General features: G+C 43.6%; 1 protein-coding gene across 3 annotated transcripts in view; it reads right to left on the bottom strand.

Annotated features, from left to right (window-relative positions):
* Positions 1-216: 216 nt before the first annotated feature.
* Positions 217-15,028, bottom strand: part of LOC139581473 (slit homolog 3 protein-like) — a 517,437-nt gene continuing 502,625 nt past the window's right edge. For all 3 annotated transcript variants that reach the window (XM_071411265.1, XM_071411266.1, XM_071411267.1), the window contains 4 exons: positions 4,333-4,487; positions 3,828-4,116; positions 2,300-2,505; positions 217-2,103 (listed from right to left, as the gene is read on the bottom strand). In XM_071411265.1, the coding sequence (XP_071267366.1) occupies positions 1,862-2,103; positions 2,300-2,505; positions 3,828-4,116; positions 4,333-4,487 (892 nt within the window). In that variant the 3' untranslated portion in view covers positions 217-1,861. The remainder of the gene's footprint in view (positions 2,104-2,299; positions 2,506-3,827; positions 4,117-4,332; positions 4,488-15,028) is intronic.

Below are 15,028 nucleotides of genomic sequence, written 5' to 3'. Positions count from 1 at the left end.
TTTCCTCTTGAAGTGGATTATTTTTGTAAATATTTGCAGTTTGATTAAATAGAAATGTCGACACAGGGAAGTTGAAGCCTTTTCTAAACAAGGAAATCTTTCCCAGGGACTTTCACAATATTGTACAAACATTAGTCTACTTAGAGCATTTCTACAATGTCCACAGCATGCAGTGTAACCAGTCAGTCCTACAGTACATTAACTCAAACACAGAGACTCGTTTCACGGTAGTTTTATTTTCAACATTCAACATAATTATTCATCACTGACAAGTTCATGTTTTACCAGAAATAAATTCTATGTCTGGAGAACACAACTTATATTATGGCCAACATAATACTCATTATTATTATAGAATACAAGACATCTCACAACAGATCATTTACATTGTAGAGCCTACACGTTCCATACATACAGAAGCATTCAATGTCATGTTTTGAGGCATGGTGGTATTGGAGTAGTTAGGGTGAGGGACTGGGGGTAAGGGGAGTACGGAACTTGACAGCAGTGTCCTGATGTTGTACTATAATACATCAAAAAAGAAACAAAATGTTACTGGATATATTCTGACTGATAGGGGGACGACTGTGATGAGACCTCACATCCTGTGATGAGACCTCACATCCTGTGATGAGACCTCACATCCTGTGATGTGACCTCACATCCTGTGATGAGACCTCACATCCTGTGATGAGACCTCACATCCTGTGATGACTTCATGGGCTTCATATCAATCCGGTACTAATGGCCTTCATTAATAGTGTTAGTAGTAACGGACGGTTATGATTCGAGTCCAACAAAGATTTCCCAGGCCAGGTGTTATATAGTCCTTTTCCAACTGAGCAGTGACCACACAGACACATCAGCAACACCTTACCTTGCTGATGATACCTGGACACCAGGACAAACTTCATGAGTTTGTCATAGAAATAGAATCCATAGAAATTGAATAGCTTCTATTATTAAAATATGCAGGATTCTAGGATCCTATTTCTATGGCGGAACCATCGTATATTGGCAGGGTCTTCCGTCGCCGTATCATAAACAAAGTTCACATTCTGCCTCAGACTCTCTGTGTCTGTCATGCAACCATGTAAGAAACACAGAGAAACACTCAGTACAGAATTTCAGGAGAACTTCACTGGCTGACAGGAAACTATAGAAGCCATCTTGGCCCATTGTACTCTAGAATCTCTGATGTGGAACACCAAACAAATACAAATCAGTAACAATGTAAAAGGTTTTCCTATGGCACAAAGTATAAATCACTGTTTGTAAGCTCTGTGGATAAGAGTTCAGATCCTTTAGCGTGAGCTCAGCTGCTTGGTGGTGGGGAAGGTCCGTTATAAAGCTGGGGAGCAAAGTGGGACAGTTCCTTGTTTGCCTCCTCCATAGCTGAAGGTCAGGAAAAAGACTGCCTTCCTCTTTTTTATGTCTGAGGAGATGCAGCACCATCTTCTCCTTCTCTTCACAGCCTTTTTGTACAATTGCTTCCTCAGCTTCTCGTCCACATTTAAAGTGTCCAAAACTCCCCTATCGTATCAACACGTACAATCACATGCAATAATACACTGGGCAAATAAAAACCATGGGCTAGGGTTATACATTTATATAGATTTATACATATAAATTCATATACTTTCAGGAATGTTAATCTGTTTTGTTCTTTTTTTAGGTAAAAAATAACTTCATATGACACAATAATATAAAACATTTAAAAAAATGATTAAGTCTCTTCTTAAAAAAAAATCCATTAATAAAAATAAGTTCTATGTTTTATTTTACAATATATTTTATTTTTGGTCTCTGGCAGCAGGTCCTTTATTTAGATTGTGGCTGTTTCCATGGCGATAGCTGGATATTACAATGGGCACATGGCACAGCCACACTCCAGGGTGATTTCAATCTCCTCAGAGAACGAGCTCCCGTCGGTGCACTTGAAGAACACTTTCCGCCTCCGGCTCTTAGATGGGGCGCAGCAGAGGCCTCCGGCACAGGCGCGGGGACACTCCACCCGGTGGATCTTACTGGTGGAGGTGCACGTGTTCATGGGCTGCTGGCGCTTCAGCAGCTCACGCACCGCCTCTCCCTGGCACGTCACATCTAAACGAGGTCAATGGGAGAGCTTCACAGTAAACTTATTTCACTCTGACATGGACAATTTCAGATTGTATAGCCTATTATTATTATTATTATGGACCTCTGACAGTCAAGTTTCTGTATGCAGTAGAATGTCCTTCCAGAAACAGTTTCTCAATGTTGGAAACCGCCTAGGTGTGTGTGTGTCTATTCCTCTCACCTGTGGCACAGGCAAGGCCAGTGTAGCCTGGCTGGCAGTGGCAGGAGGGCTCCCCACTCCCTGTGACTCTACACTCCCCGTGTCTACACTGGTGTCCCCTACAGGCTTGGGGCTCCTCTCTCCTGTCACAGTACTGCCCTGTGTAGCCCTCAGCACACTGACAACTGTAAGATGACGCCTTAGGCACACACAGCCCATGGATACACCTGGAACAAAGAGGTTTACAGTTCATGTGAAGAATGGTAATTGATGTGTGTTTAATAATTCATCCACGTTGAGTACATATTATTCATATTTTATAACATTATTAAACATGAGCAAGTGTAAAAGCATGAGTCCATTTGTATGCTTGTGAATGTACTAATGTGTTGAGGATGAGGTTCATTATGGATTATTAGTTATGATTAAAGGCCTATGTTGAGGTGTCTTGGATATATAGCTGTTAGACAGGCCATACCTGCTGCTCTGACAGGGGCAGTCTGATATGTAGCTGTTAGACAGGCCATACCTGCTGCTCTGACAGGGGCAGTCTGATACGTAGCTGTTAGACAGGCCATACCTGCTGCTCTGACAGGGGCAGTCTGATACGTAGCTGTTAGACAGGCCATACCTGCTGCTCTGACAGAGGCAGTCTGATATGTAGCTGTTAGACAGGCCGTACCTGCTGCTCTGACAGGGGCAGTCTGATATGTAGCTGTTAGACAGGCCGTACCTACTGCTCTGACAGGGTCAGTCTGATATGTAGCTGTTAGACAGGCCGTACCTGCTGCTCTGACAGGGGCAGTCTGATATGTAGCTGTTAGACAGGCCGTACCTGCTGCTCTGACAGGGGCAGTCTGATATGTAGCTGTTAGACAGGCAATACCTGCTGCTCTGACAGGGTCAGTCTGATATGTAGCTGTTAGACAGGCCGTACCTGCTGCTCTGACAGGGTCAGTCTGATATGTAGCTGTTAGACAGGCAATACCTGCTGCTCTGACAGGGGCAGTCTGATATGTAGCTGTTAGACAGGCAATACCTGCTGCTCTGACAGGGGCAGTCTGATATGTAGCTGTTAGACAGGCCATACCTGCTGCTCTGACAGGGGCAGTCTGATATGTAGCTGTTAGACAGGCCGTACCTGCTGCTCTGACAGGGGCAGTCTGATATGTAGCTGTTAGACAGGCCGTACCTGCTGCTCTGACAGGGGCAGTCTGATATGTAGCTGTTAGACAGGCCATACCTGCTGCTCTGACAGGGGCAGTCTGATATGTAGCTGTTAGACAGGCCGTACCTGCTGCTCTGACAGGGGCAGTCTGATATGTAGCTGTTAGACAGGCCGTACCTGCTGCTCTGACAGGGGCAGTCTGATATGTAGCTGTTAGACAGGCCGTACCTGCTGCTCTGACAGGGGCAGTCTGATATGTAGCTGTTAGACAGGCCATACCTGTTGCTCTGACAGGGGCAGTCTGATATGTAGCTGTTAGACAGGCCGTACCTGCTGCTCTGACAGGGGCAGTCTGATATGTAGCTGTTAGACAGGCCGTACCTGCTGCTCTGACAGGGGCTGGGGGCAGTCTTCTGATCACAGAGGGATCCGCTGCGGCTGGGTGGGCACTCGCAGGACACACCCGTCTCCCCCCTCTGTCTGCAGGCGCCCTGGGCACACACACTGCATGAGTGGCAGCCTGGCAGGATGCCTTCCACCCTGTGTGGCGCTGTCCACAGATCCTGGAGCTCTCCGTTGATCCTGACATTGTGGATGCAGCCGTTGAAGGCCTGGGGGCTGCGGTCGGGACCTGAACGCAGGCCTGATGCCACCACCGCTGAGGGTATGCCTGGAGGGGAGGAGGAGAGGGAGGAGGGGAGGGGTGGAAGAAAGAGGGGGTATTATCATTCTGACATTCTGGTTTGATGACCTGACATTTCATTGGTACATCAGTTTCAATGTGTAAAGAAAATATCTGTAGGTATGCACAGTGCAGATTGTTCTGTGTGTTTTTAAGGAGTAATGGGTCCTTTCAGGTATGTGTGCTATATGTGTCTGTGTTTACCTCCTATGTAGAGCTGTGTGCTGTGGTCCACAGAGGGCTGGCGGGGCAGCTTGCCCAGCCTCTTGGGGGATCCCTTGTCCACAACCAGGCTCAGAGAGTGGTTCTGAATCAGGAGCTCCACCGTGTGGAATAGACCATCATTCACAGACTCAACACTGTTAACAGAGAGAGACAAGAGAGAGAGACAGACAGAGAGAGAGAGACAGACAGAGAGAGAAAGAGAGAAAGAGACACAGACAGAGAGAGACAGAGACAGACAGACAGAGACAGACAGAGACAGACAGACAGACAGACAGACAGAGAGAGAGAGAGAGAGACACAGAGAGAGAGAGAGAGAGAGAGAGAGAGAGAGAGAGAGAGAGAGAGAGAGAGAGAGAGAGAGAGAGAGAGAGAGAGAGAGAGAGAGAGAGAGAGAGAGAGCGACATTAGATACATTGTAGTAATATAGGAGTTCTTATAAACTCAGCAAAAAAAGAAACGTCCCTTTTTCAGGACCCTGTTCAAAGATATTTCGTAAAAATCTAAATATCTTCACAGATCTTCATTGTAAAGGGTTTAAACACTGTTTCCCATGCTTGTTCAATGAACCATTCACAACTAATGAACATCCACCTGTGGAACGGTCGTTAAGACACTAACAACTTACAGACGGTAGGCAATTAAGGTCACAGTTATGAAAACTTAGGACACTAAAGAGGCCTTTCTACCGACTCTGAAAAACACCAAAAGAAAGATGCCCAGGGTCCCTGCTCATCTGCGTGAACGTGCCTTAGGCATGCTGCAAGGAGGCATGAGGACTGCAGATGTGGCCAGGGCAATAAATGGCAATGTCCGCACTGTGAGACGCCTAAGACACGCTACAGGGAGACAGGACGGACAGCTGATAGTCCTCGCAGTGGCAGACCACGTGTAACAACACGTGCACAGGATCTGTACATCCAAAAATATCACCCCTGCAGGACACGTACAGGATGGCAACAACAACTGCCCGAGTTACACCAGGAACACACAATCCCTCCATCAGTGCTCAGACTACCGCAATAGGCTGAGAGAGGCTGGACTGAGGGCTTGTAGGCCTGTTGTAAGGCAGGTCCTCACCAGACATCACTGGCAACAACGTTGCCTATGGTCACAAACCCACCTTCGCTGGACCAGACAGGACTGGCAAAAAGTGCTCTTCACTGACGAGTCGCGGTTTTGTCTCACCGGGGATGATGGTCGGATTCTTGTTTATCGTCAAAGGAATGAGCGTTGCACCGAGGCCTGTACTCTGGAGCGGGTTCGATTTGGAGGTGGAGGGTCCGTCATGGTCTGGGGCGGTGAGACACAGCATCATCGGACTGAGCTTGTTGTCATTGCAGGCAATCTCAACGCTGTGCGTTACAGGGAAGACATTCTCCTCCCTCATGTGGTACCCTTCCCGCAGGCTCATCCTGACATGCCCCTCCAGCATGACAATGCCACCAGCCATACTACTCGTTCTGTGTGTGATTTCCTGCAAGACAGGAATGTCAGTGTTCTGCCATGGCCAGCGAAGAGCCCGGATCTCAATCCCATTGAGCACGTCTGGGACCTGTTGGATCTGAGGTTGAGGGCTAGGGCCATTCCCCCCAGAAATGTCCGGGAACTTGCAGGTGCCTTGGTAGAAGAGTGGGGTAACATCTCACAGCAAGAACTGGCAAATCTGGTGCAGTCCATGAGGAGGAGATGCACTGCAGTACTTTTTACATTTTACATTTTATTGTTCCCCAATAGCTGTCCCTCAACCATTCGCAACACTAGCTGCAGTACTTAATGCAGCTGGTGGCCACACCAGATACTGACTGTTACTTTTGATTTTGACCCCCCCTTTGTTCAGGGACACATTATTACATTTCTGTTAGTCACATGTCTGTGGAACTTGTTCAGTTTATGTCTAAGTTGTTGAATCTTGTTATGTTCATACAAATATTTACACATTAAGTTTGCTGAAAATAAACGCAGTTGACAGTGAGAGGACGTTTCTTTTTCTGCTGAGTTTAGAATAGAAGAAAACACCTATTGACGGACAAATTGAGTAGAAGGAGACTATTTCCTCTAAAGCATCTCACACATGATTATATGTCAGTTGAATTGTTACAGAGGCCTTGTTTGGTGTTATTAAGGAGAGCAGTGTGTTGCTTTCCTTGGGCGTGATTCTATGCAGCCATGCGGTTTGAGACCTCTCACACACGTACCGTGTGGACGGTTAGAGCACTGTGAGCGCTGGGACACATGTGATGGCTCCCCTCTGGCCCTGTGAACAATAGCAGCACTCTGGAAGTAGCCTCGTTGCGAACCAGACTTCCTTAAAACAGGAAGGCGTGACAACGACATGATTTTGGAGGCATGGCAACGCGAGGCCAGTGTGTGTGTCCTCCGGAGAAAGATTGCCTTCCACACTACTCATGTTTAAACCATTACAGGGCACTCTCTGCCTCATCACATTGAGCATCCATAACCCTCTCCAAACCAGAAAACATCTACTAGAATAGCAAGCAATGATGCTGTTGGCTTCCGGCTGAGTCAGTATATTTTGTCCTGGGGGCACGTGAGTACGTTTCACAATGATAACTGGCTTGTTGCTGTCCAACTGCTCCAGCTTCCATAATGACTGACTGGTTGACTGGCTGACTAGTTTACTGGCTGACTGCTGGGTACAGAACAGGCTGTACTGCCTCTGGGCTCTGGGACTGCCTAGTTACTGCTGTTTTGTGTTTGGTCTAAGGGTTGGTACAACAGTAGCCTGGGGTCTGAGGTTGTGACCCTGCTGGACACTGTTAAGGGAGGAGAGTGGATGAAGGGGTAGATGGGGTCAGGCTGACCAGCCCTGAGGCCTCTACTAGAATGGAGGTTATTCAGGCAGCTATAGTACAGACAGCTAGAGACAGTGGTTTGGCAGGGAGAGAGAGAAAGAGAGAGAGAGACAGAGAAAAAATATACAGACCACAAATTCCAATTGGCTACGTACCACGTATTCACCATGCACACCCTAATTGACAAACAAACAAACCAAAACAAATGCAAAGTCTTCTCATGCTTTGTTGATTTCAAAAAAGCATTTGACAAAATTTGGCATGAGGGTCTGCTAAACAAATTGATGGAAAGTGGTCTTGGGGGAAAAACATACAACATTATACAAACCATGTACACAATCATGTACACAAAGTGTGCAGTTCAAATTGGCAAAAAACACACACATTTCTTTTCACCATGGGGTGAGACAGGGATGCAGCTTAAGCCCCAACGAATTGGCGAGGACACTAGAACAGTCCCGGTCTCAGCTTACTAGAATCTGAAGTCAAATGTTGACTGTTTGCTGATGATCTGGTGCTTCTGTACCCAACCAAGGAGGGCCTACAGCAGAACCTAGATCTTCGGCACAGATTCTGTCAGACCTGGACCCTGACAGTAAATCTCAGTAAAACAAAAATAATGGTGTTACAAAAAAGGTCCAGTTGCCAGGACCACAAATACAAATTCCATCTAGACACCGTTGCCCTAGAGCACACAAACAAACTATACATACCTCGGCCTAAACATCAGCGCCACAGGTAACTTCCACAAAGCTGTGAACGACCTGAGAGACAAGGCAAGGGCCTTCTATGCCATCAAAAGGAACATAAAACTTGACATACCAATTAGGATCTGGCTAAAAAATAATTGAATCAGTTATAGAACCCATTGCCCTTCATGGTTGTGAGGTCTGGGGTCCGCTCACCAACCAAGAATTCACAAAATGGGACAAATACCAAATTGAGACTCCGCATGAAGAATTCTGCAAAAATATCCTCAGTGTACAACGTAACATACCAAATAATGTATGCAGAGCAGAATTAGGCCGATACCCGCTAATGATCAAAATCCAGAAAAGAGCTGTTAAATTCTACAACCACCTAAAAGGAAGCGATTCCCAAACCTTCCATAACAAAGCCATCACCTACAGAGAGATGAACCTGGAGAAGAGCCCCCTAAGCAAGCTGGTCCTGGGGCTCTGTTCACAAACACAAACAGGCCCCACAGAGCCCCAGGACAGCAACACAATTAGACCCAACCAAATGATGAGTAAACAAAAAGATAATTACTTGAGACATTGGAAAGAATTGACAAAAAACCTGAGCAAACTAGAATGCTATTTGGCCCTAAACGGAGAGTACATTGTGGCAGAATACCTGACCACCGTGACTGACCCAAAATTAAGGAAATCTTTGACTATGTACAGACTCAGTGAGCATAGCCTTGCATAGTCTTGCTCTCAAGAGAAGACAGGCTATGTGCACACTGCCCAAAAAATGAGGTGGAAACTGAGCTGCATTTCCTAACCTCCTGCCAAATGCATGACCATATTAGAGACACATATTTCCCTCAGATTACACAGGCCCACAAAGAATTCGGAAGAAATCTAATTTTGATAAACTCGCATATCTATTGGGTGAAATACCACTGTGCCATCACAGCAATAAGATTTGTGACCTGTTGCCACAACAAAACCGCCACCAGTGACGAAAAAACACCATTGTAAATATAACCTATATTTATGTTTATTTATTTTCCCTTTTGTACTTGAACTATTTGCACATCGTTACAACACTGTATATACAGTTGAAGTCAGAAGTTTACATACACCTTAGACAAATACATTTAAACTCAGTTTTTCACAATCCCTGACATTTAATCTTAGTAAAAATTCCCTGTCTTAGGTCAATTAGGATCACAACTTTATTTTAAGAATGTGCAATATCAGAATAATAGTAGAGAATCATTTATTACAGCTTTTATTTCTTTCATCACATTCCCAGTGGGTCAGAAGTTTACATACACTCAATTAGTATTTGGTAGCATTGCCTTTAAATTGTTTAACTTGGGTCAAATGTTTTGGGTAGCATTCCACAAGCTTCCCACAATAAGTAGGGTGAATTTTGGATCATTCCTCCTGACAGAGCTGATGTAACTGAGTCAGGTTTTTAGGCCTCCTTGCTCGCACACGCTTTTTCAGTTCTTCCCACACATTTTCTGTAGGATTGAGGTCAGGGCTTTGTGATGGCCACTTCAATACCTTGACTTTGTTGTCCTTAAGCCATTTTGCCACAACTTTGGAAGTATGCTGGGGTCATTGTCCATTTGGAAGACGCATTTGTGACCAAGCTTTAACTTCCTCTGATGTCTTGAGATGTTGCTTCAATATAGCCACATAATTTTCCTACCTCATGATGCCATCTATTTTGTGAAGTCCCTCCTGCAGCAAAGTACCCCCACAACATGATGCTGCCACCCCCGTGCTTCACGGTTGGGATGGTGTTCTTCGGCTTGTAAGCCTCCCCCTTTTTCCTCCAAACATAACGATGGTCATTATGGCCAAACAGTTCTATTTTTGTTTCATCAGACCAGAGGACATTTCTCCAAAAAGTACAATCTTTGTACCCATGTGCAGTTGCAAACCATAGGCTGGATTTTTTATGGCGGTTTTGGAGCAGTGGCTTTTTCCTTGCTGAGCGGCCTTTCAGGTTATGTTGATATAGGACTCGTTTTATTGTGGATATAGATACTTTTGTACCTGTTTCCTCCAGCATCTTCACAAGGTCCTTTGCTGTTGTTCTGGGATTGATACGTACTTTTCGATTATCCTATCAGAAGCTTCTAAACCCATGACGCCATTTTCTGGAATTTTCCAAGATGTTGAAAGGCACAGTCAACTTAATGTATGTAAACTTCTGACCCACTGGAATTGTAATACAGTGAATTATAAGTGAAATAATCTGTCTGTAAACAATTGTTGGAAAAATTACTTGTGTCATGCACAAAGTAGATGTCCTAACCGACTTGCCAAAACAATAGTTTGTTAACAAGACAAGTGTATGAGTGGTTGAAAAACGAGTTTTAATGACTCCAACCTAAGTGTATGTAAACTTTATCTATTTCACTTGCTTTGGCAATGTAAACATATGTTTCCCATGCCAATAAAGACCCATAAATAGAGAGAGAGAGAGAGAGAGAGAGAGAGAGAGAGAGAGAGAGAGAGAGAGAGAGAGAGAGAGAGAGAGAGAGAGAGAGAGAGAGAGAGAGAGAGAGAGAGAGAGAGAGAGAGAGAGAGAGAGATATATGATCACAGACATTGACCCTTTCTCTCTCAGCTCATTCACTGTCAAGCCACTAACACCTCTGTCTGATCACAGCCAAATTACATTGTTCCTCAAAAGAACAGATATGGAAACAACCACACATTCACAGCCCAGTAAGCTGTACAACATCAGAAATTCATACAGATGGGCCCAAAACAGCACAGAAGAATACCAGAAAGCAACCTGTAACCAAAATATCCAAAGACTCTTAGATAACTGTCTGGATACCACATTCACTCACAGTAAAGAAGACATCAATCTATCAGTACAAAACATCAACTATATATTCAGGCAAACGGCAAAAGAAGCACAATTGAAATTGATAAAAAACAAAACAAAAAAGATCACAGATGACAACTGGTTTGATGCAGATTGTAAAAAAATAGAACACTATCCAACCAAAAGCACAGAGACCCAAATAATGGTGAATTACGCCTTCATTACTGTGAGACTTTAAAACTCTATAAACGTACACTCAGAACCAAAAAAGCACAGTACAACAGCAAGCAGCTGACACTAATTGAGGAGTCCATAAACACAAACAACTTCTGGCAAAATTGGAAAAAACTAAAAAAATCTAACCAAGAGGAATTAGCGATACAAAATGGTGACATATGGACAACCCATTTTAAAACACTCTACAACACCGTTCAAATTGACACAAACGCAGAACAACGCCAAATTCATGAGAAGTTGAATGGATTAGAAAAAGCTATAAAGGACAATCAAAATCCATTGGACTCCCCAATTACTGACCAGGAGCTCTATAAGAAACTTCAGGCTCTCAAATTTAAAAAAGCATGTGGACCTGATGGCATCCTAACTGAGATGCTCAAACTCACTAGTGCACAATTTCAATTGGCTATATTAAAACTGTTTAATTTGATCCTGAGTGTAGGTTATTTCCCTGACATCTGGAATCAAGGACTCATAACCCCAATCTTTAAAAACGGAGACAAATTTGACCCTAACAATTACAGAGGCATTTGTGTGAACAGTAACCTGGGGAAGGTTTTCTGTAGTATTATAAATGTAAGAGTTCTAAACTTCCTTAATAAGCACAATGTCTTGAGTAAAAGCCAAATTGGATTCATACCAAAACATCGCACAACTGATCATATTTACACCCTACACACCCTGATAGATAAACATGTCCACCAAAATAATACCAAAATATACGCTTGCTTTATCGACTTCCAAAAAGCATTTGATTCTATTTGGCATACAGGACTGTTCTACAAAGTTATTGAAAGTGGTGTAGGGGGTAAAACATATGACATAATTAAATCCATGTATACTGGCAATACGTGCAGGATTAAAATTGGTAAGAAAAGAACAGAATTCTTTAACCAGGGGCGGGGCCTTCGTCAGGGTTGTAATCTGAGCCCTGCACTCTTCAATATTTACATCAACGGATTGGCCACTATTCTAGAAAAATCCTCAGCCCCTGGTGTTAGTCTCCACAATTCAGAGGTTAAATTTCTACTCTTCGCAGATGACCTATGCCTGCTGTCACCCACAGCACATGGCCTACAGCAGAGCCTGGACCTGCTAGAGCAGTACTGCCAGACCTGGGCCCTGGCAGTAAACCCCAAAAAGACTAAAATAATGATTTTCCAGAGAAGATCCAGATCTCAGGGAATTAGACCAAAGTTCTCAATTGGTACAAAATATATAGAGTACTGCACACACTACAATTACTTAGGATTAAAAATAAGCTCAACTGGACACCTTAATGAGGCAGTGAATGAACTGAGAGAGAAAGCACGCAGGGCATTCTACGCCATTAAAAATCAATTTCAAATTGAAATACTAATTGAATGTGTCATTGAACCAATTGCACTTTATGGCAGCGAGGTGTGGGGTCCACTTGCAAAACAAGATTTCATCAAATGGGACAAACACCCCATTGAAACCCTGCATGCAGAGTTCTGTAAGATTATCTTACATGTCCAGAGGAAAACTACAAACAATGCATGCAGGGCAGAATTAGGCCAATATCCACTAATAATAAAAACTAAAAAAAGAGCTATTAAGTTTTGGAAACATCTAAAATACAGTGACCCCCTCTCATATCTCTACTTTGCACATTCTTCCACTGCAAACCAACCATTCCAGTGTTTTTACTTGCTATATTGTATTTACTTCGCCACCATGGCCTTTTTTATATTTTTATTTATTTATATATATATTTTGTTTGCCTTCACCTCCCTTATCTCACCTCACTTGCTCACATTGTATATAGACTTATTTTTCACTGTATTATTGACTGTATGTTTGTTTTACTCCATGTGTAACTATGTGTTGTTGTATGTGTCGAACTGCTTTGCTTTATCTTGGCCAGGTCGCAATTGTAAATGAGAACGTGTTCTCAACTTGCCTACCTGGTTAAATAAAGGTGAAATAAAAAATAAAATAAAATATCACTACCAAGCCCTGCAATGCCAAGAGCTGAGCAAAGAAAAGAGTCCCCTCATCCAGCTGGTCCTGGGGCTGAGTTCACAAACCTGTTCTACTAACTCAGGACCAGAACATCCAATCAATCAGGATAAACCAAATTACAACACAGTCAAAACAAAACTATATTGCTTATTGGGAAACACAAGCACAAACACAAAGCAAAATGCAGTGCTATCTGGCCCTAAATCGACAGTACACTGTGGCTAAATATTTGACCATGGTTACTGATCAAAACCTTAGAAAAACCTTGACAAAGTACAGGCTCAGTGAGCACAGCCATGCCATTGAGAAGGGTAGACACAGGAAAACCTGGCTCCCTGTAGACGAAAGGCTGTGCAACCACTGCATAATAGCAGAACCTGAGACGGAGCTGCATTTCCTGACAAAATGTCAAAAATATAAAACAATTAGAGAGTGTCATTTCCCCAAATTTGAAACCCTTATTCAAGGTTTCAAAGACCTCTCTGATGAGAGTAGGCTACCCGTCCTGTTGGGGGAGGACGCAGAGAGCTGTGGGTTGGCAGCGCACTACATTGCTGCCTGCCATAAGTTGAGGGACAGTGTCTGACAGACCAATCAACCTGCACATGTACTCTACTGTATGTTTATTGTTATTGTTGAATGTATGGTTATTTTGACACTTGGTTATTGTTGTTACTGTTGTCCCGTTGACAATTTTGATTCTCATTTTTATTTTTATATTGTAAATATCCAAAATAAGCTTTGGCAATATGTACATTGTTATGTCATGCCAATAAAGCAAATTGAATTGAAAAAAATTGAGAGAGAGAGAGAGAGAGAGAGAGAGAGAGAATAATTGGGTCTGGGTGGTGAAATTGAGTGCAGCTCAAAACTAGCTCTTTCTATCCTTACCGCTATTGGGTTGTGGTCTAATCCAAAAACAGCATGCCATCAGGCAAGTGTAGCAAGGCTCCTCCCTACTGCAGCTCTCCTATTGGCTGATTGTTAAAAACGTTTGATTGACAGTTCCTGCAGTGGTTCAATGACTGTATTATTACATTAACAGCCAGTAAAAAAAAAACGTAAAATCATATTAATAAAAACATTTGACAAAAAATGATATATATTTTTTCTTCACAAAAGTAGTGCACTAGGCCTTTACTCATCCTGTATTAGAGCGGTCTGATACAGCTGAACCACACCCCCCGTCCCGTCCGGTATAATCGCTGCATCATGTGTGGTTTGCATTATGGCCTTGTAATTTCATTCCAATCTGAAAACAGGCCTTTTGCAAACAACCCGTTTTTTTTTTTTTACCTTTGTCAGTACGTTTGAAACAAATTCTTATTTACAATGACGGCCTACTCCGGCAAAACCATAACCCGGACGACCCTGGGCCAATTGTGCGCCCCCCTATGGGACTCCCAATCACGGCCGGTTGTGATACAGCCTGGAATCAAACCAGGGTCTGTAGTTACACCTTTAGCACTGAGATGCAATGCATTAGACCTCTGTGCCACTCGGGAGCCAGCTTCTGCTTCCATTTAATACATAAATACCACCATGGAAGTCTGGCTTTATTACACTTCAATGCCATTGTCATCCAGTGTCTCTGATTTTTACAGCCGTCATTCGTTACTGGCAATCTGAAAGCCCACATGCACATCCTGGCTAAGGGGGAGTAGCAGGGAAAAGGGTTTGGGGAAGAAAATCGACAGAGGATTTCCCATCTTGCTATGATACCATATGACCACAGAGAGGCAGCAGAGGTCCAGTCTAAAAAGGTGAACCGTGTAGCTCAGCCCTCCAACTTTTGCCAATTTTGGGCTTTGTCTGTGTTTTGACAAGCTGAAGTTTTCCAGAGGCTATATTTTTTCGATGGGGATGTGGTGTCTTTGATGTGTGCCCAGCCTGCGTATTAGCTTAAACCAGCCCATTATGGAATTCAATAAAAGCGAACAGAAAGCTGTGGCAGATTTCAGCAGCACCCTGCAGGTCGACTGAGGGAAGTACATTTCCTGTCAGCAGAGAATAAAATACTCCATCTTCCTCTCTTTACCAAGCCACATTCTAAATAACACAAACTTACTGGTTGCCTTTATCAGAGAAAGATATCTTGAACCAGCTACCCTGTAGAC

Source organism: Salvelinus alpinus, chromosome 7 (genome assembly GCF_045679555.1).
Source record: "Salvelinus alpinus chromosome 7, SLU_Salpinus.1, whole genome shotgun sequence".
NCBI lineage: Eukaryota > Metazoa > Chordata > Actinopteri > Salmoniformes > Salmonidae > Salvelinus > Salvelinus alpinus.
This window is presented reverse-complemented; position numbering and strand designations above follow the sequence as displayed.